Genomic DNA, 21,474 nt, shown 5'->3' with positions numbered 1-21,474 from the left:
AATAAATTGATAACATTAGTATAACTTTTGATTATAATCAAAACCAAATAATTTGCTTATCGCTTCTAATAATATATAACATAATTTAAATGAACAAAATCAATAGTAATATAAATATTTAAAATTTATTCTACACAAACAACTTCAAGTTTAAGATACAACAATTACATTTAGAGCAATTCATGTTGATAATGTATTATAAAGCAAACAACAAACTAGCAAAATATAAATTGTAAAAAATAAATAAAAATAAAGGAGAGAATGAGTGAAAGAATGTCAAATGACTTTCTTACTCGGGGAATGGTCCTTACACAGGGTATGAGAAGCCTTTTATAGGCTTTCACCCTATGAACTCCCATTAGTCATCTTTAAAATGAACAAATGGAAGTTTAAGAATGAACTTCAATACTTTATTCAATGTGGTCATTACCACTTATTTACAATAAAAATAAAATTCTAATAAATCAACTAAATTTAATTATCTCATGATATAAAAACATCATAATTACTTTTATAATGAGTAATTTTATAATTAAACAAATGTATATAAATTTTAACTAATAAATAAGTCATAAACATTTTTAAACAAAATAATAATTACATAAATCATTTTTTTTATCAAATGTATTCATGTAATTTTTTTATAGTAAAACAACTTTAATATGTAAATTATTACTTTTATTATTTCTTAAACTTTTTATGGATATAAGTTTTTAAAAATTTTATCGAAATTTTGTATGTTTCCCTAAAATTTAAGTATAGATATTTTCGTAAATTTCGATATTTTACTCATTCAAGGTTGTTTGCTTAATATAATAATGAGATGGTCAACTCACATTTAATATGCTAGTGAAAAGAGAACCATTGGAGCCATGTGCATGACAAACCAATGTTTTCAATTAATGTGATGTCTTGTACTTTCCCGTATTGCTTAACACATCAACGATTCTAACTAATTGGCGGGCTCTAGGAATAGTGGAAGCCATACCCAATCGAAAAAGGATGTTATCCAAACGCATTTCAAGTAATTGGAGTAAAACCCAATTTGTTGCCCTTTTGGCTTTTCCAACGATACGAACATAGTTAAGTAATTGTTGTTCTATGAGACCATAATGAAAATGCAATTTTTATTTTTTTTTCTAGACGAATACGATATTGAGATCTTTTCCCGGAATGCGATTGGTTTCTAAGATCACTTCCGACTCTAGGCCTTTTACTAGTTAGTCCCGGTAAAGCCCCCAAACAACTTATTTTTTTTTAAACGAGGCCCTCGGTAACGCGACATAAAGACTCCTTATTTTATTAAAATTTCATTTTACAAAAAAACTTAAATTAAAATTGAACTAAATGATAAATGAAGCAAAATCTATTGAAGTATTGTACTACAAAGAATAATGAGATGAATTGTCTCAATATCCAAACCCTTTTGTATTGTTTCTTGATTTGTTCTAGAGAGATCTAACTCCTTCTATTTTGTATTATATAAGGATGAAAATATCAATAAATACAGAAATTATCGAAAAATATAGATATATCAATATTTGAATTTTATAAATATATAAAAAGAATTGATAAAAATATCAATGAATATTTTAATAAAAACATTGGTGAGATAGAAATTATTTAAAATTTATTAAAATAATTAGAAAAACTTTAAATGATAAAATAAGTAAGAAAACATATGTTATAGTGTAAACCCCAAAATTTATCCCAATTTTAATTTTATATTAATTTTGAGCCTAATTTTAAATCCCGATTACATGTGTTATTTTAGGCCCACTCACCCTTTAATTTTTAGTTTTCATTATTTTGTAAATTATTTTTTATTTTTTTATTTTTTATTCATTTTATTTGTTATTATTATTATCATTATTATTATTATTATTATTATTATTATTATTATTATTATAATTATTATAATTATTATTATATTATTATTATTATTATATTTTTATTTTATTTATTCTTTATTTTATTATTTTATTTTTCCTCTCTCCTCTCTTCCTTTTCTTCTCCACCTACCCTCACTCACCCACTCTTCTCTCTCTCCCCCAATTCCCTTTGGCCGGCCACCCCATTTTTTTTTTCTCCCCAAGTTTTCCCCAATTTTCTTCCCTAACAGCTCTCTATTCATCTCTCATCCCTTACTCCTACACCATGGGCCCCCCATTCTTCTTCCCTTCCCCCTCATTTTTTTCCTTGGCCCATCTCCCCACTTCTTCTCACACACACAACGGGCGCCATTCCCGCTTCCATTTTTTTCACACCTCTTCACAGCCCCATTTTTCTTTTTATTTTTTTATTTTCTTCCTCCCGCAACACCCATTCTAAACGTTTAGGAACCCCCACTTCTTCTCCCCATTTGATTTTTTTCTTCTTCCCCATTTTCCCAAGAAACGGCCAGCTGATTTTTTTCTCATTTCCTTTCCATTCTTCCTCTCTTTCCTCCCACACACAGCCACTCATTCCCAGAAGACCGGTTGACCTCCTATTCCCCTCTTCCTTTTTTTTTTTTTTTTTTTTTCTGTTTTTCTCCCTAAACTCTCACTCTCACGACCCCATTTTTTTATTTTATTTTATTTATTTTTATTTATTATTGATTATTTATTTACTTTTTTTCTCGTCATTTTCTTCTTCACACCACTTTCTTTCTTTAGCAATCTCCATCACCACTGCCGGTGGTATGATGCCGACAAGCCACTGCCGGCCGGCAACTCCCATTTCTCCCGTTGCCCCACTTTCCCATCCCACTCATTTTCTATTATTATTATTATTATTATTATTATTATTACTATTATTATTATTATTATTATTATTATTATTATTATTATTATTATTATTATTATTATTATTATTATTATTATTATTATTGTTATTGTTATTGTTATTGTTATTGTTATTGTTATTGTTGTTATTTTCTTTTATTTTAACAGTAATTGTTGTTTGTGAAATTTGGATTGTTGAATTAATATGAAATTTGGGCTAATCTATTGTTGGTTAATTAATTTGGAATTTATTAATTTGGAATTTGTTAATTTGGGCTAAATTAGTTGATAATTTATATAGTTGTATTCATTTGAATTATTTAATTTTGATATGATGTAATATTGTAGTATATTTTCGATGTGGGTTTGAATATTAAATTGGGTTGATTTTGGTTGTGGATTTAGGTTTGCATGTTAAATTGGGCTTGAATGATGAGATATTAAATTTAGGCCTAATGAGATTTATTTTAATTTATCATGTTTTGGGTTTGATTAATTGAGCTTATATTTTGGCTATTAATTTGAAAATTTTAGATTAGGGCTTATGACATGTGAGATATTTTTTGTTGGGTTATATTCGTTAATTTGGGTCTATTTTTGAAATTTATTGGACTAATTTGAAACTTGAATAATTATTTTGGACTTTACATATTTTTGGATATTTACATTTGTGCTATTCTTGTTTTTTTGCATGAGTTTATTCTGCAATCTTGTTGACTGAGTACGAATTAATGACACGTGGAGCTTGTTGTAAGTTTTTTTAAGTACATATTTTATTTTCCACTTTTATTTGGTTTTATTTTTATTAGTTTTTGTAAATATTCGTTCGTATATATATTTATTGAGTGTGTACAGAATTGAACATCGAACAAACTAGAAATTTTGTTTAATTAAGAGGAAGAATTCAGTAAATATGTTTTAATAAAATAATAATTTTAAAATATTCTTTTTAATAAGAGAGTTTTTTTATTTATAAAAACTCAGAAAAATGCATTTAGAAAAGTCCAAAAGAATTGTTTTTGATAGAATTTGAAAAATTGTTTTTAATAAAATTGTCCAAAAATTTCTTCGTTTAATAAAAATTGTCTAAAAATTGTTTTGTAAATAAAGTTGTCCCAAAAATTAATTTTTAATAAAATTGTCAAAAAAAAATAGTTTTTTTTTTAATTCTTTTTCTTTAATTAAAATGGGATTAAAAGTGTTTTTTAGAAATAGAGGATTTAAATGTTTGTTTTTCTTTTTAATTAAAATTTCTTTTGCAAATAAAGTTATGTCGTTTTAAATAATTTGTAAAAATCATTTTTTTTAAAAAATGAAAATGAATCAAAATACTTTTGTAAATAACTGTAAAAATTCATTATTTTCTAAATAAAAAAAAAGCAAGTAAAATAATTTTTGTTGCCAAATTAAAATTTTGTAATAATTTTTTTTATACAATAAGTATAAATAACTTTTTTTGAAAATTAAATACAAATGAAATTGAATCAAATCATTAATTGAAAATAAATTGAAACTTTTTTTTTGTAAATAAATAAATTGAAATCAGTAATTCAAAATCATTTTTTATAAAATCCTTTGAAATTTCTTGAAAACCATTTTTTTAATACCTTTTTTTTTTAGTTCAATAAATCAGTTTTGCACAATTCTCTTGTTATTCATTTTATGTATTCTTATAATTAGATTTCATCATTATTTTTGTCTATATTAATTTTCATCATGACTTGTATATTGATTATTTTTCTTAGTATCCATAATTAATTAATTAATTGTCATAATTCCCTTGATTCGTTTAGTAGAGGTCGTATGTATACGGGCTTAGAAGGGTGCTACGGCTCACCACCGTACATTCCCAATAAGTAACCTAACCCCCGAACCCGACTTTGGTTTTCCACAGACCTATTTTTCCTTCAAGAGTCACACTTAGGGTTTTTCTTTCTTATTTTGTTTTTCTCTTAAAAAAAAAATTAAAATAAGTGGCAACTCCAAGTCTTTTTCTAAAAATCAATTTTTCACTAAACAAATAAAAAAGCGAGTCACACTATCGAGTGAGAATGCACGTGAAAATGTGGGGTCCACAAAATGGCGACTCCATTGGGGATTTTTTTTAAAGGGTCAAACTTGAACTCAAGTTGAGAGAAATGTGGCGTTTGATTAGTTGATCAGTTGATACCCCTCTCTACGTGTCTTTGTATGATTGGGTGTTGATTACGTGTTGAGAGCTTTGATATGTTTATCTGTGATGCATGTTTGGTTATTATTGTTCATGGGAGATGTTGACATGTTGATTACATCGATTGATTCTCTTACCTACTTTAGCATAGTGACTCTTCTTGTTGTATGATTATCTTGCTTTCTTGGACATGTATATTCTCATTTTTGTATATCTCATTCATCTTGGCATGATTGATTCTATTTGTTGTATATTATCTTGTTTATCTCAACATATTGTCTATTCTTCTTATATTCCTATTTTGCTTATCATATTTTTGCCTAGCTTGTGTGTAAATATGAGTGATATACCTGTTATTTGCATGACTGCTATTCTTTTATGTGATGCATGTATTACTTGTCTATGTGGGACACACATCTATCCCCTTACCTCCAACTCCCTAGACTCGGTCGACCTTGTTTCACTTAATCTCATATTTGATATGAGACTTGTTACTTTGTTTGCTCTTCGACCGAGCTAGATGTTAGGACTAGGGTCTAGCGACGGGCTATATCGATGTTTAGGAGCATTCTAAAGGAGGCCGACACATTGATGCTGATTGGAGTCCGATCTTGGAACACTTGTATAGCCTAGAGCTAGGTTTCATGGATATTTTTGTGATCAGTGTGTTTCTTTTTCTACTTTAACTTCATAGGATTTTCTAATGCACCCACACTACTCACTGTGCACTTTAATCGACTACTGAGTGTTGAGAGTTTTGAGAGGTTTCACCATAGGAAACCCCCTGGAATGTCGAGGTAGTGCATGTGTGGAGGTGATAACCACCTTGCATGGAAGCGCCCCGTCTCTTAGGGGGCGTGCAGAGGGTTGCGTACCGCCGGAGGGTATGATCGCTTCTGCTAAGGATCTTTTAAAGTACACCCTTATCCTTTTAGAGCCACCTTGACCTTGTAGGTTGAGCCGTAGATCCTTCGATTAGGACTCCTTCCCTACACTTGGGTGCATCTAAGGGCCTTCAAAGCCTCTTTTGTCATAGTTTGGATTCAATATTCCCTCTTTTAGTCTCCAGTTGAGAGTGCACCGAGATCAGTACGGGTTTGAGTTACAGTCGAACAGTCCTTCTACACTTTGATGTCTTGCTCAGTCCAGTTCAAACTAGCATTTCTTCCATGTTTTCCCTATGCATACCATATCTCGTGTTTCATGCTTTTCGGGATTAGTTTTTCATTCTCAGTGTGGATTTACCACCTTGGGTCAGAGTAGAGGGGAGTTTAGTTCGCTTTTCCGAGAGATCAAACATGGATCAACGGGTTGTCATAGTTGATCAATTCACGGCTGCCATGGCTTCTATTCAGGAGGCCTTGGCTAGTCTTAGACAGAAGATAGACAGTCAGTAGAGTAAACAACTTGTAGTTCAGGATGAGACATCTTATGATTCATTGCCACCTCCATCACCACCACTTGTTCCGATAGTGCCACAAGCCCCACCTTATCTATTACATGGTCATTCTGAGATTGCCTCACTAGTAGTAGTACAAACCACAGTCCTTGAGGATACTCACGCATGCATGGATCGTATTGAGCAGCGTATCAGGCAGTTGAGGGTATCTGACAGTTCAACAGCTTGGGATGATCTTGAGGGTCATTAGGGGATTGACCAGAGGTCCTAGAGGGAAGTTTAGACTCAATTGGAGCGGACCTTATTTCATTAGGGAGTTGACCCTAGAGGGCACTGCATGGTTGATGGGTCTAGATGGAAACCGATTCTCGAAACCAACTAATGTAGATCAGCTGAAGAAGTATTATGTTTGAGATCACAGTCGTAGGATGGGTGGCCATCATTTCCGTTAGGCATATACCTTGTTATACCATTTGGATATATAGACCGTTGCTAGCCCATTGAGTCTCACATGTGCATCAGAGCCTTTCTTTCTTATTACCTTGCTGACACTTCTACACCGAGATAAGGGCCCTTTAGTGTATGCACGCTTCATTTAGGAGTTTTGTGAGCCTTGGGCCTATAGGCACATCTTTATCTCATTATTTTTCTTACCATCGCACTACTGCATTCCTTCATATCTCATTAGTTGTGTTCTTCATCTCTCCTTCTTTATTCTATCTACTACTTGTTTTGCTTCATATTCTCTCCACCCTAAGTGGTGATCCTCCTCAGTTCACTACATGGGGGATAGTCACATCATTTCCACTATCTATCCTACAAACACTGATTTAGAGATCCTTAGTTTGAGAAGGTCATCTTGTCAAAGAGAGTTTTTTGTTACCTTAGTACTTGGGAGTGTGTCTATTCATTATTGATATCATTTTTGGGGTTCATTTGTTTATGTTCAGGGTATGTGTATTTGTATATATGTAAAACAAAAAAAAATTGAAAAAAAAATTGATGAAACAAAAAATATAAGAAAAAAAAATTAAGCACATGTGTGTATGTGCATAGTATTCTCCATCATTGAGTGTGTATATTGAGATCTGAGGGTCATTTTATTAAGTATGTTTGTTGTTAAGAGTTCGTATTTGAGCTTTCTAAGATCCTATTTTCTTTGTATTCACTTTGTCATATGTTTTTTTAGAGTAAGATGAGTGACCTTCTCCTAGAGACTTTGGGTCATTGTCTTTTCCATCATTACATTCATTATTGATGTGACTTCACTCCATGTTTGACTTGAGTTTATCATCACTTTTCTTCGTATATTCTTTGTTTCGCTATCATCCCCGTCATTGCTTGCAATTCATCCGTTTGCTTCACCCATTTGTTCTTTTCTTACACTGACCTATTCCATGTTTGATATCTCTTTTGCATCATTCTTACGTATCTCATTATCAGTTTGATTTGCTTCATTGTCTCATTATTAATATTATATTCACATTGTGCACCCTCAGGTCCATGGCTCACGAGTTTTTCTATACATGTTGCATTTTATACATGAGGGCATGAGTTTTTTATCATTGGGTATTTGGACCTAGTTTCCCTTCATTTATATTACCTTATCGCCCAAGCCTACATTACGTCCCGTGTCTTAAGACCACCCTGAGGTCATAGGATCAGATGTCATCTTCGACAGCCCCTACTTAGACAGGCATTTGAGATTTGGTTGATATTTAGATATCATCATGCTTTTTCTTGGAGACGCCTCTTTGATGTTTGGACCTGATTCAGTTGTGGATATGGATGACTGGGATCGCACATTTGATGATGGATGGTTTGAGGTTGTTCGATTTTCCGATCGACCATACACCTGATGCCATACTAGGGCATATTTCCCTTTCAATTGAGATTTACAGATCTTCATGGAGTCACATGATCTTCACCACTCACGAGATGCATGTCAAGTTGATAGTCTATTGTTATCTTATCATGATCCCCCAGTGGAGTTCCTCTTTGGTCATTCAGTCAAGCTCACACTTTTTGACATTTAGATATCATCATCCTTCTTCTTCCAGGAGACGTCTCCTTGATGTTTGGGTTTGATTCAGCTGTGGATTTGGGTGACAGAGATCACATGTTTGATGATGGATGATTTGATGTTGTCCGATTTTCAACTTATTCTACATCTGATTCCATACTAGGGTATATTTCCATTTCGATTTAGATTTATAGATCTTCATGGAGTTGCATGCTTATCCTCACTTATGAGATTCACGTCGTGACAATGAATTGTTTGTCATCTTATCATGATCTCCTAAGAGAGCCTCTCTTGGGTCATCCAGTCAGACTCATAATTTTCTACATTTAGTTGTCATCATGCTCCTCATGGGGTACGCCTTTTGATATGTGGGTCCGATTCAATTACGGACGTGGATGACTAGGATTGGACATTCGATGATGGATGATTTGATATCATCTGATTTTCTGACCTATCACGCATTCGATGCCATATTGGGGCATATTTCCTATTTCGGTTGAGATTTGTAGATCTTCATTGATTTGCATGATCATCCTCAGTTGCTAGATGTACGTCGGGCTAATGACCCGATTTCATTTTGTTATAATTCTCTAGTAGAGCCTTTCTTAAGTCATTCAGTCGGGCTCGTGCTTTCTGATATTGCCGTGATTCTTGGGTGGAGTTACCTTAGATGCATAGCCTCCCATATCATCGTTTCAGTGGAGTACATGTTAGATTTCTTATACATCCCATGGAGTTATTCTCGAGTTATCAAGACAGATTGGATGCACTAGTTGTTATACTGGGGCATATTTCCCTTATTTAGCTATGGAGATGATTTTTTTCTCGCAAATCTATTACGATCTTCATTACTCTGTCAAGGTATGCTTATTTTCATTACTATGTCATTGTTTCAATGATTTTAGTCGAGATGAGCCTCCAGATGATCACGACTTTCGAGTTTTGACTGTCCCACCATCCATGACTCTTCAGTATATTGTTATGTTGAGATTATGATAGTTACCCTAGTGGCTTATTCTCATGTGACTCCCTAGTGGATCATTCCTTTGAGACGACGATGGGTTCCTCCAGTAGAGCATGTCAAGTTAGAGGCATCTTACTTATTGTGTCACATCATCAGGTCTCGTGATTCAGTCAGATGGGCTGTGAGACCATATTTATAGTCGGTTTGACCATCCCGACTCATCAGTGAAGCATCTTTTGAGACACATGGAGTCTCTTTCAAACCCTTCCAATGGATTGAGAGTTGTAGCAGCACACTACATTGGGGCATATCTCCTCTCATTATTCCCTTGCATTTTCAGCTTGACATTCAAAGCCATCATGTCTCTTTTCCTTTTGATATTCAGAGTCACATTTTCATTTTGGCATTCAGAGCCGCATTCTCGGTTTCAGCATTCGGATCCGTCGTTTGTCCTTAGTTCGACATTCAGAGCCATCATGTATATTTTCTGTTTGACTTTCAAAGTCACATTTTTATTTTGGCATTCAAAGCCGCATTCTCAGTTTTGGCATTCAAAGCCGTCATTTGTCCTCAGTTCAACATTCGGAGCCACCATGTCTCTTTTTCGTCTGACATTCAGAGTCGCATTTTCATTTTGGCATTCAGAACCGCATTTTTAGTTTGACGTTCAAATAAGTCATTTGTCTTTAGTTCGACATTCAGAGCCACCATGTCTCTTTTACGTTCAAAGTCGCATTTTCATTTTGGCATTCAGAGTCGTCATTTCAATTCGACATTCGGAGTCATCATATCTCTTTTCCGTTTGACGTTCAGAGTCGCTTTTTCATTTTGACATTTAGAGTTGCATCTTCAGTTTAGCGTTCAGAGCCGTCATTTGTCCTTAGTTCGACATTCAGAGCCATCATGTCTCTTTTCCATTTGACGTTCAGAGTCGCCTTTTCATTTTGACGTTCGGAGTCACATTCTCAGTTTCGGTGTTTGGTTCTGTCATCTATCCTAGGTTTGATATTCCTGGCGTTCAAAACTTTTAGTATCTTTAGTTTGGCGTTCAAAGCCTTCATTCTTCTCAGTTCGGCGTTCAAAGCCATGTTTTCGATTTGGAATTATGAGCCTTCATCTTCTTCAGTTTGGTGTTCGGAGCCTCATCTCCAGTTTGGCATTCAGAGCCACCATCTCTTTTCAGTTACGACGTTCAAAGTCATCATTCTCAATTTGACATTCAAAGATGTCAGTTCTTCCGATTGGCGTTTAGAGCCACCACTCCTTTTCAGTTATGACGTTCAGAGTCATCTTTCTCAATTTGGCATTCAGAGATGTTAGTTCTTAGTTATGGTGTTCAGAGCTATCATTGTTTCTCGGTTATGACGTTCAGAGTCATTTTCCTCAGTTTTGGAGTTCAAAGCCACCATCTCCTTATAGCTCGACGTTTAGGGCTATCATCGTTTCTCAGTTTCAACGTTCAGAGTCGTCCTTCTAAGTTTGACATTCAGGGATATCAGTTCTCAGTTTGGCATTTAGAGCCACCATATCTTCTCAGTTTGGTTTTCAGAGCCATGTTTTCAATTTGGCGTTTAGAGCCGCATCTCCAGTTTGACGTTCAGAGTCACTATCCCTTCACGGTTTAGCATTCAAAGCCATCATCCTATCACGATCGGGCATTCGTCGCTACCTTTCCAATGTTCAGAGCCACCATCTCTTTTTAGTTTAGCTTTCAAAGCCACTTTTTTAGTTTGGCATTCAAAGTCGTTGTTTGCTCCTAGTTCGACATTTAGAGTCATCATGTCTTTTTTCCTATTGGCGTTCAGAGCCACCATCCTTCCTTAATTATGGCGTTCACAACCACCATTTTTTTTTAGTTTGGCCTTTAGAGTCATGTTCACAGTTTAGCGTTCAAAGCCACTATCTCTTCTCAGTTTCCGTGCTCAAAGCCATAATCTCTTCTCAATTTAAGCGTTCAGAGCCACCATCTCTTTACAGCTTGGCATTCAGAGCTATCATATCTTCTCAGTTACGACGTTTAGAGTCATCATGTCTTTCTTCAGTTAGGCGTTCAGATCCACCATATCTCTTTTAGTTCGACGTTTAGAGCTGCATCTTCATTTTGGTGTTTAGAGTCGTTGTTTGTTTCAGTTTGACATTTAGAGCCATGTTTTTAGTTTGGCATTCAAAGCCATTGTTCAGTTTGGCGTTTAGAGTTGTATCTTCATTTTGGTGTTTAGAGTCGTTATTTGTTTCAGTTTGACATTTAGAGTCGTGTTTTTAGTTTGGCATTCAGAGCCATTGTTCAGTTTGGCGTTTAGAGTCGTATATTTAGTTTGGTGTTTAGAGCCGTCATTCATAGTCAGTCATTCAAAGCCATTAGTCAGCTTGGTGTTCAGAGCCACATTCCTAGCATTTAGAGTTGTCACTCTCTTTTAGTTCGGTGTTCAGAGCCACATTACTAGCATTTAGAGTTGTCGTTTTCTTTTAGTTTAGCATTCAGAGTCATCTTCTTCACTTTAGATGTTTAGAGCCTTGAGCTCACAACCCAAAGTCGTTTTTTTTTATTTGTGACCTAGAGTCATTCTTTCTGTTAGAGCCTTGAGCTCACGACCCAAATTCGTTCTTCTTATTCATGACCCAGAGTCATTCTTTCCATTTAAAGCCCTAAACTCAAGACCTAAAGTCATTTTTCTCATTTAAGACCCAGAGTCTTTCCAACCCTGAGCTGAGCCTTCATCAGTTGGTTAGCCAGGAGTGGTATGACTTGGAGTTTGCGTATCGCATTCTCTTTCCAACTGATCAGTCATAGAGCCTAGAGCCCATAGCCTTGAGCTGTTCACTTAGCCCTGAGTTACTCATTGCATCATGACTTAGAATCATTCATGGCATTTCGAGCTCTGATTTCACGACTCGGAGTCGTTCCTATCCTTCACATCCCTGAGATGTTTCATTTTCATCATTTTAGCCACATGTGAGTGGGCTCGACCCGACACCATGAACCGGAAAACATCCTGACCGGCTATCCATTTAGAGCCCTGAGCTCACGACCTAGAGTCGTTTTTTTCATTCATGATCCAGAGTCATTCTTAACCTTCAGAGCCCTGAGCTCACGACCCATAGTAGTTCTTCTTATTTATGATCCAGAGTCATTCTCAGCATTTAGAGCCCTGAGCTCACGACCTAGATTCGTTCTTCTCATTTTTTACCCGGAGTCATTCTTAGCACTCAAAGCCACTCAAAGTCGTTCTTCTCATTTATAACCTAGAGTCATTTTTAGCATTTAGAGCCCTAAGCTCACAATCCAGATCCATTTTCACCATTTAGGCATTTAAAGCCACCATTTTCTTTCATAGGCATTTAGAGCTATCTTTTCCAATTTTAGGCGTTTAGAGTCATGTCTTCAATACAAGCGTTCAGAACCATGTCTTTAGTACAGGCGTTCAAGGCCATTTCTTCCTATTTCAGGCATTCATAGCCACTTTCATCAGTTTTAGGCATTCAGAGCCATCTCTTTCAGTTTTAGGAGTTCAGAGCCATGTCTTCGGTTTGGTGTTCAGAGCCATGTCTTCAGTTTGACATTTAGAGCCATCATCTTCTCCCATGTCATACTGGGACAAATTTGGTAGTCTTTCTTGTTCTTCGACAAAGTTCACTTCGTTTCATTTGTGTATACACTCACTTTACTTGTGAACTCTACCGAAGAGGGGCATATTTGTAAACACCAAAATTTGTCCCAATTTTAATTTTACATTAATTTTGAGCCTAATTTTAAATCCCGATTACATGTGTTATTTTAGGCCCACTCACCCTTTAATTTTTAGTTTTCATTATTTTGTAAATTATTTTTATTATTTTTTATTTTTTTATTTTTTTTATTCAGTTTATTTGTTATTATTATTGTTATAATTATATTATATTATATTGTATTATATTATATTTTTATTTTATTTATTCTTTATTTTTTTTATTTTATTTTTCCATCCTTCTTCCTTTCCCCCTCATTTTTTTCCTTGGCTTCCCACTTCTTCTCACACACACGACGTGTGCCATTCCCGCTTCCATTTTTTTCTCTCCTCCTCACAGCCCCATTTTTCTTTTTCTTTTTTTTTTTCTTTTTTTTATTTTCTTCCTCTCGCAACACCCATTCTGGACGGCTAGGAACCCCCCACTACTTCTCCCCATTTGATTTTTTTTCTTCTTCCCCATTTTCCCAAGAAACGGCTAGCCAATTTTTTTCCCATTTCCTTTCCATTCTTCCTCTCCTTCCTCCCACACATAGCCACTCATTCCCAGAAGACCGATCGACCCTCTATTCCTTTTTTTTTTTTTTTTTCTACTTCTCTCCCTAAACTCTCACTCTCACGAACCCATTTTTTTATTTTTTTATTATTTATTTATTATTTATTTACTTTTTTTCTCTTCATTTTCTTCTTCACACCACTTCCCTTCTTTAGCAATCTCCATCACCACTGCCAGCGGAGGCGTGACGTCGGTAAGCCACTACCGGCCAGCGACTCTCATTTTCTCCCGTTCCCCCACTTTCCCATCCCACTCATTTCTATTATTATTACTGTTGTTGTTGTTGTTGTTGCTGTTGTTGTTGTTGTTTGTGAAATTTGGATTGTTGAATTAATATGAAATTTTGGCTAATCTATTGTTGGTGAATTAATTTGGAATTTGTTAATTTGGGCTAAATTAGTTGATAATTTATATGGTTGTATTCATTTGAATTATTTTATTTGGATATGATGTAATATTGTAGTATATTTTGGATGTGGGTTTGAATATTAAATTGGGTTGATTTTGGTTGTGGATTTAGGTTTCCATGTTAAATTGAGCTTGAATGATGAGATATTAAATTTAGGCCTAATGAGATTTATTTTAATTTATCATATTTTGGGTTTAATTAATTGAGCTTATATTTTAGCTATTAATTTGAAAATTTTATATTAGGGCTTATGACATGTGAGATATTTTTTGTTGGGTTATATTTGTTAATTTGAGCCCATTTTTGAAATTTATTGGACTAATTTGAAACTTGAATGATTATTTTGGACTCTACATATTTTTTTATATTTACATTTGTGTTATTCTTGTTTTTTTGCATGGGTCCATTCTGCAATCTTATTGGCTGAGTACGAATTGATGACACGTGGAGCTTGTTGTAAGTTTTTTTAGGTACATATTTTATTTTCCACTTTTATTTGGTTTTATTTTTATTAGTTTTTATAAATATTCGTTCGTATATATTTATTGAGTGTATACAGAATTGAATATCGAACAAACTATAAATTTTGTTTAATTAAGAGGAAGAATTCAGTAAATATGTTTTAATAAAATAATAATTTTAAAATATTCTTTTTAATAAGAGAAAGTTTTTTTATTTATAAAAACTCAAAAAAAATGCATTTATAAAAATCCAAAAGAATTGTTTTTGATAGAATTTGAAAATTTGTTTTTAATAAAATTGTCCAAACATTTCTTCGTTTAATAAAAATTGTCTAAAAATTGTTTTGTAAATAAAGTTGTCCCAAAAATTAACTTTTAATAAAATTTTCCAAAAAATATTTTTTTGAATTATTTTTCTTTAATTAAAATGGGATTAAAATTGTTTTTTAGAAATAGAGGATTTAAATATTTGTTTTTCTTTTTAATTAAAATTTCTTTTTCAAATAAAGTTATGTTGTTTTAAATAATTTGTAAAAATCACTTTTTTTTTAAAATGAAAATGAATCAAAATACTTTTGTAAATAAAATTTTAAAAAATCATTATTTTCTAAAAAAAAAAAACAAGTAAAATAATTTTTGTTGTCAAATTAAAATTTTGTAATAAATTTTTTTGGTACAACAAGTACAAATAATTTTTTTTGAAAATTAAATACAAATGAAATTGAATCAAATCATTAAATGAAAATAAATTGAAACTTTTTTTTTTTTTTTGTAAATAAATAAATTGAAATCATTAATTCAAAATCATTTTTTATAAAATCCTTTGAAATTTCTTGAAAACCATTTTTTTAATACATTTTTTTTAATTCAATAAATCAATTTTGCACAATTCTCTTGTTATTCATTTTATGTATTCTTATAATTAGATTTCATCATTATTTTTGTGTATATTGATTTTCATTATGATTTGTACATTGATTATTTTTCTTAGTATCCATAATTAATTAATTAATTAATTGCCACAATTCCCCTCATTCGTTTAGTAGAGGCTGTATGTATACGGGCTTAGAGGGGGTGTTACGGCTCACCACCGTACCTTCCCAATAAGTATCCTAACCCCTAAACTCGACTTTGATTTTTCATAAACCTGTTTTTCTTTTAAGAGTCATACTTAGAGTTTTTCTTTCTTATTTTGTTTTTCCCTTAAAAAAAAATTAAAATAAGTGGCGACTCAAAGTATTTTTCTAAAACTCAGTTTTTCACTAAACAAATAAAAAAGCGAGTCACGCCGTCGAGTGGGAACCCACGTGAAATTGCGGGGTCCACATATAGTTAAAGTTATTTTGTAAATATAATTGATGTAAGTATAGTTAAAAAAAATATTTATCAAAATTTTTTAGAAAAAATTATCTCAAATTCCTTTAATATATTTATATTCATTTATTTTAAAAATTAAAAACTACTTTTATTAAAATATATTTTATTTCAATTTAAATAAAAATAAATAAAGCCTTTTTAAGATTTATATAAAAATATTTTATTTGATATTTAATTTCTAAAATTTTATTACTTGTGGTGATAACTTTTTTCTATTGACATTAATTTATTAATAATTAAATTATTAAAAATTATATTAATAATTTATCTTATCAAATTAATTTTAATTTATAAAATATTAGAACTTTATTATATATATATATTAGTAATTTTTTGAATAAATTTATATTTTTAATATTCTAAAATAAAAATATTCAAAATTAAATAAAATTAAAAAGATAAATATAAAAAAATTAAAAATAAAGTGTTAGTAATTTTTTAAAATAAGATTAATGAGATAAATGATGATATGTTTAATATTAAAACTATAATTTATGTATATATAATTTTTTAAAATATTTATGTTTTTATATTTAATTATCATATAAATGATATAAAAAAAGTCTTGTTAAGAAAATTATAGTAAAGTTTTTTTATACTTTTATTAATCAATTAAATAAAATTTAAAATAAAGTCATTAGAATTAATTAATTTATTCTTTTAATAATGAACTTTAACATATTTATGTTTGTTAACATATACTAACAAATGTGGATTTGGCTCGGGCTTCAACCCAAGCCTTTTGGCCCGAGTTCGGGGCACAAAAAATTTGGACTTACCCACGTTGCCCAAGTTGATCCATGTTGATTTCTCAAAATAATTGAAAATTTTCTTTAAAATAAGGTTAAAAAAAAAAAAACTGATAAACGTTGATATTTTTGTGATATTTTAAAATTTTGCTGAAAATCGACTGCGTGACTTTCATGGAATATCATGTCGACTCTTCCCGATACGTGAAATATCTACGATATTTCACAAAATTTCAAACCATACTTATATCCACAGGCTAGCAATATATTGAAATCGTTCTCTTGTTTCATTGATAGTGGAGTTATTGGAGGTTTTTAGCTCCCACATAACGCGAGGAGATAATCAAATCTTAAACATCAGAAAAATTACACCCCATTGTACGAAGTACATGAACATATATAATAGTACTTAAAACGCTATTCATACGAAGCCGAGTAGGGTGTCTTCCTCATGGAGTGGTGATACCTACAGAAACCAATCATCATCAATCAATCATCAATGGCCTCCAAAATATGAAAAATAAAATAAAATAAAAGCCGTAGAGAAGTAGCTTAAACTTACTCCCACACTTGAATTTGCGAGGCACTGTCCTTCCACACCCTTCAATTTTCTTAACCACGTTGTCAACACCAATGACCCCAATGATGGAGGCGGTCTTGGGAGTGACGTAGGGGCACACACACTCCACATGGCTCACTCGAACGCGCTGGCAGCAGTCCGCAGATGGGCTGCGCCCGTAGATCACTGGCCTGCAAGCGTTAACCAGCAGGTTCCTCTCCTCTTTGCACTGGCTGGGACTCGTGTCCGCACTTGCCATCTGAATATTCCCCCAACCGCATACCACCAATGCAGCCACCACCACCGCCACCACCACTGCCCCCCTCATGCTTCTCACCAATTTTTTTTCTTTTTTCTCTACAATTAGCATATAACACTTCGGAAGAGCCGCTCCAATATATAGAAATGAGATGGGACCCAAGTGGATTTTCTACTTGCCGTGTCCATTACTTTGCGCAGAAAGTCTATGGCCTCCCGGGTGGTGTTCAAACCAGAGGTTGTTGGGTTTAAGCTGCGGGTACAGACTCATATCCATAAGACTGTAACAATGGAGACAATGTCACTTTCATGATGACTATGAAGAACTTTCTCTACATGTAGTCTTTATTGATTGTGGAATTAATTTGTCTCTAGTTTCCATTGACTATGAAGAACATTTTATTGATTGGGCTTTAGTTTCCATCTCCCAAAATTCACGCCAACCTCTCTATGGGACTTTCCCAGGGGTTTCTGAAGGTTTTGGTCTCACTGAGATTGACATTTTCTTTTTTTCTAATATCATCATACATTATGTATTAAATAATTTGGCCGGCTATAATATTGTTTGGAAAATCTTGCAGTGTTCTTTTAGTAGGCACACCAAAACCTGGAATCAATAAAATGTTCGAGATTCAATCCATCTTAGGTAGAGCGGTTGTACTTGATCTTTGTAGTGCGGTTACATACGTTTTCAAAATTAGATCCAAATCAATCATTGAATTGAAAATATTATCGAATCCTAATTTATTGGTTGTATAGGTGATTCAACAATAATCAAATCTAATATTAATATGCAATATCATAAATATATAATTTATATATTATAAAATTTGAAAATAAATATAATAAGAAAAAAATATAAATAAATAAAGTTAAAAATCTCTTATATTTCTATCTTTAATTAAAATTACTGAGTTTTGTACGATTTCAAATTATTTAATATTTATGCAAAAAAAAGTTAAAATAAATTAAATTAATATAAAGTAATGTATAAAAATAATATATTAACTTCAATTTTTTTTTTCTTTTCTACGTTTTCTCATATTTTCCATCAACTTTTCCCAAAACCAAAACATAAGCTAAAAGTGGGTCTGTTGGTAATACGAGCTGATCATCAAACAACTCCAGTGAATTAGGCCCAACAGTGAAGAGTCCCAAGATTTGAGACCAACCCCATGAATGATCCTGCCATAATTCATCATAGAGATGGTGAAATGGTCAAGGCAGAGCGTCAGAGACACCCTTGCTCACCCATTGACTTAAAACAATTTAGTAAGCCCCATTGGAGAAACTAGCTTTGATTTTTTTTAATTTTTTTTCCCCTTCTTTCATCTTACAAAATGTTCTCCTTGCAACCCAAATTCCCACTTTGTCGGTACATATCCATGACCCAATCGGTGAATTCTCTCATTCCTCAAACTTTGCATCATGGCAATGAGGAACATGAAGAAATCATAGATATAAAACTGTTTGAATCAGGTTGATCAAGGTCATGATGATGCGTTTCTCTTAAGAGTTTGAGAGTCTATTAGAGGTCATTTTTAAGAACTTAAATATGGAAAATAGTTTTCTCAATTTATTCTATATAAAATTAATGTTGATTTTATATACAATATAAAACTTCTCAAAGTATTAATATTCATATTTTCAATTGCTTTTCAAAACGCATACTATAAAAAAATTCCGAAAGACATCTTAAATTTGTTTTAAAAAGTAACTTGTTTTTTAACAAATTTTTAAAATGTTTTCTTCATAAATTTTTTTGTTAAATGTGCTTTTTAATTGAGAAAATAGCTTTTATGTTCTAAAGAATAAAAAATTGTTTTGAAAAGCATGTTCCAAACACACTTTTATATAGCAATTCCAAAACCCATCAAGAATAATCAAATTTCTAGCTCATTATATAGGTTAGAGCAATCAAGTTGTAGCCAAAAACCAAGGAGAAAAGAAAACTTACGAACTCTTAATTTGTGTTGTCTCACAAATTTGTAGGAAATTGAAGTCTTTAATAAGATTCATTAATGTGATTGTTGAAATCAGTTATCCTACTTAAAGTCGAGTTAGAAGAATTTTAGAATTTGAGAAACATTGGGAATTATTATTTATTCAAGTTTCTTATTGTTAACTAAGAGTCCTAGACTAATTATGAAGTGGAGTCATAGTGCAAGTATGATTAGTCTATTATAAATAATGGTTTGTTATTATGTTAGAGAGAGAGAGAGGAGGGAAAGAGAATAAAATGTAATAAAATATCATTTTAGCAAACTATCGTCAACAACCATTCATGTGGATTCCAACATGTGTATCAAAGTCAAGTTGATCAAGGAAGGTGCAAAATCTAGAAGATCAAAGCTAGAATACTAGGGACTATGCATTTAGATAATTAGTGCATTCAAATATGTGTATTGTTTAGATCTTCGGATTTACGGGATCTAGTAAATATTGACCAATTCAAAAGAATTCAAGGCATTATCAAAGGAATATAAAAGATTTGTGGAAAGAAACTTGAAAGAAAGATTAGAAAGCATCATATGCATTATTCTAAGCAGTAAATGAATTCATATTTGAGAAAATCTCAAAGACAAAAATAGCAAAAAAGGCATAGGTTATTCTATAAAGATTATTTGAATGAAATTGCAAACATTAAAAGGTGAATTTGAGTCTCTTGGATGACTAATTCTAAATCAATCTCAAATTATTTTCACCAAGTACATACCATTGTAAACCAAATGCAAGTTAAAGTGAGAAGCTTGATGACCAAAGAATAGTAGCGAAAGTCATGTGATCTTTAAGTGTGAAATTCAAATATGTTTTAGTGATTGAAGAAGGAAAGGATATATTTCTCATAGTTGAAGGGTTGATGAATTCATTGTGTTCACATGAACAAAGAATGAATAAGAGAATCAACTTTACTAATTTGAAGCAAGCTTACAGAGTAGAGCATCTACAAGAGGTTATGGTGGGTAACAAGGTCGTAGATGTTGTGGTCATGCCTAAGGTGGAGGAGAACACAACAACTCCAATAATAGAGATGGACATGGTGAGCAAAATTATTCTAGAGGAAGGTGCAACACTCTTGAATCTAAAGACAAGTTGCACAAACAATATTTCAAATGTATGAGGTGCAAACACTATATAAGTTAGAATGTTGAACGAAATTACAGAATGAACAAATAAAGCAGGCAAATACCATTGAGGTAGGTCAAAATTTAGCATTAGCCTATAATATAACATCAAACACAGACTACAAAGATGTTTGGTACCTTGATATAAGATGCAACAATCACATGTGTTGTCAAAAGGAATTGTTTTTACACTTTGATGAATAAGTTAAAAGAGAAGTTCATTTTGGAAATAAATTCAAAGTCTCAATCATAGGCAAAGGTGATATTAAAATACATTCTAAAGATGGTACTAATATTACTATAACAAATGCATTTTTTATTTCAAATATTTTCTTCAAATTTAATTTGTTAAGCATAGGACAATTAATAGGAAAAAGGCGTAGCATTAATATATCTAATGGAGTTTACATTCTTAGTGGTAAAAATAAGAAGATGATTGCAAAAGTACATATGACAAAGAATAGGATGTTTTCTATATTTCTTCAAGTAGAAATTTTATTTAATTTGAAGGCAACAATAGAATATAACAATGGGCTTTGATATTTTCACTTTGGTCATCTTAATTTTTGTAGGTTGAAGCTATTAGTGTATAAGAATATGGTAACAAAATTACCACTTATTGATGTTCTAGATTGTGTCAATGAAGGATGTTTCCTAAAGAACTAACATAAGGATTTTTTTTCTAGTTGTAAGATTCAAAAGAGCTAAACAACCTTTAGAATTGACGCATATAGATGTATGTGATCCTAGTAAGGTAAAATCTCTTGGTCATAACAAATCACTTTGATGAAATTAATGATCAAGCTTTAGTTAACTTTTGTATGTTTGCATATTGTGATCTAATTTCATATGAAGAAGTAGCAAGTGATGAGAATTGGATTAAAGTAATAAAAATTCAACCAATAGAGAAGAACAATACATGGGAGCCAACTAC

The 21,474-nt window shown here is 32.3% G+C and overlaps 1 protein-coding gene across 1 annotated transcript; it reads right to left on the bottom strand.

The window, feature by feature from the left end:
* Positions 1-16,870: 16,870 nt before the first annotated feature.
* Positions 16,871-17,536, bottom strand: LOC104881989 (uncharacterized). Its single transcript, XM_010663866.3, has 2 exons — positions 17,161-17,536; positions 16,871-17,064 (listed from the first exon to the last, which is right to left on the bottom strand). Exons 1-2 carry the CDS (start codon positions 17,525-17,527, stop codon positions 17,048-17,050), a joined length of 384 nt encoding a protein of 127 aa, XP_010662168.2. The 5' UTR covers positions 17,528-17,536; the 3' UTR covers positions 16,871-17,047.
* Positions 17,537-21,474: the final 3,938 nt, after the last annotated feature.

Source organism: Vitis vinifera, chromosome 16 (genome assembly GCF_030704535.1).
Source record: "Vitis vinifera cultivar Pinot Noir 40024 chromosome 16, ASM3070453v1".
NCBI lineage: Eukaryota > Viridiplantae > Streptophyta > Magnoliopsida > Vitales > Vitaceae > Vitis > Vitis vinifera.
This window is presented reverse-complemented; position numbering and strand designations above follow the sequence as displayed.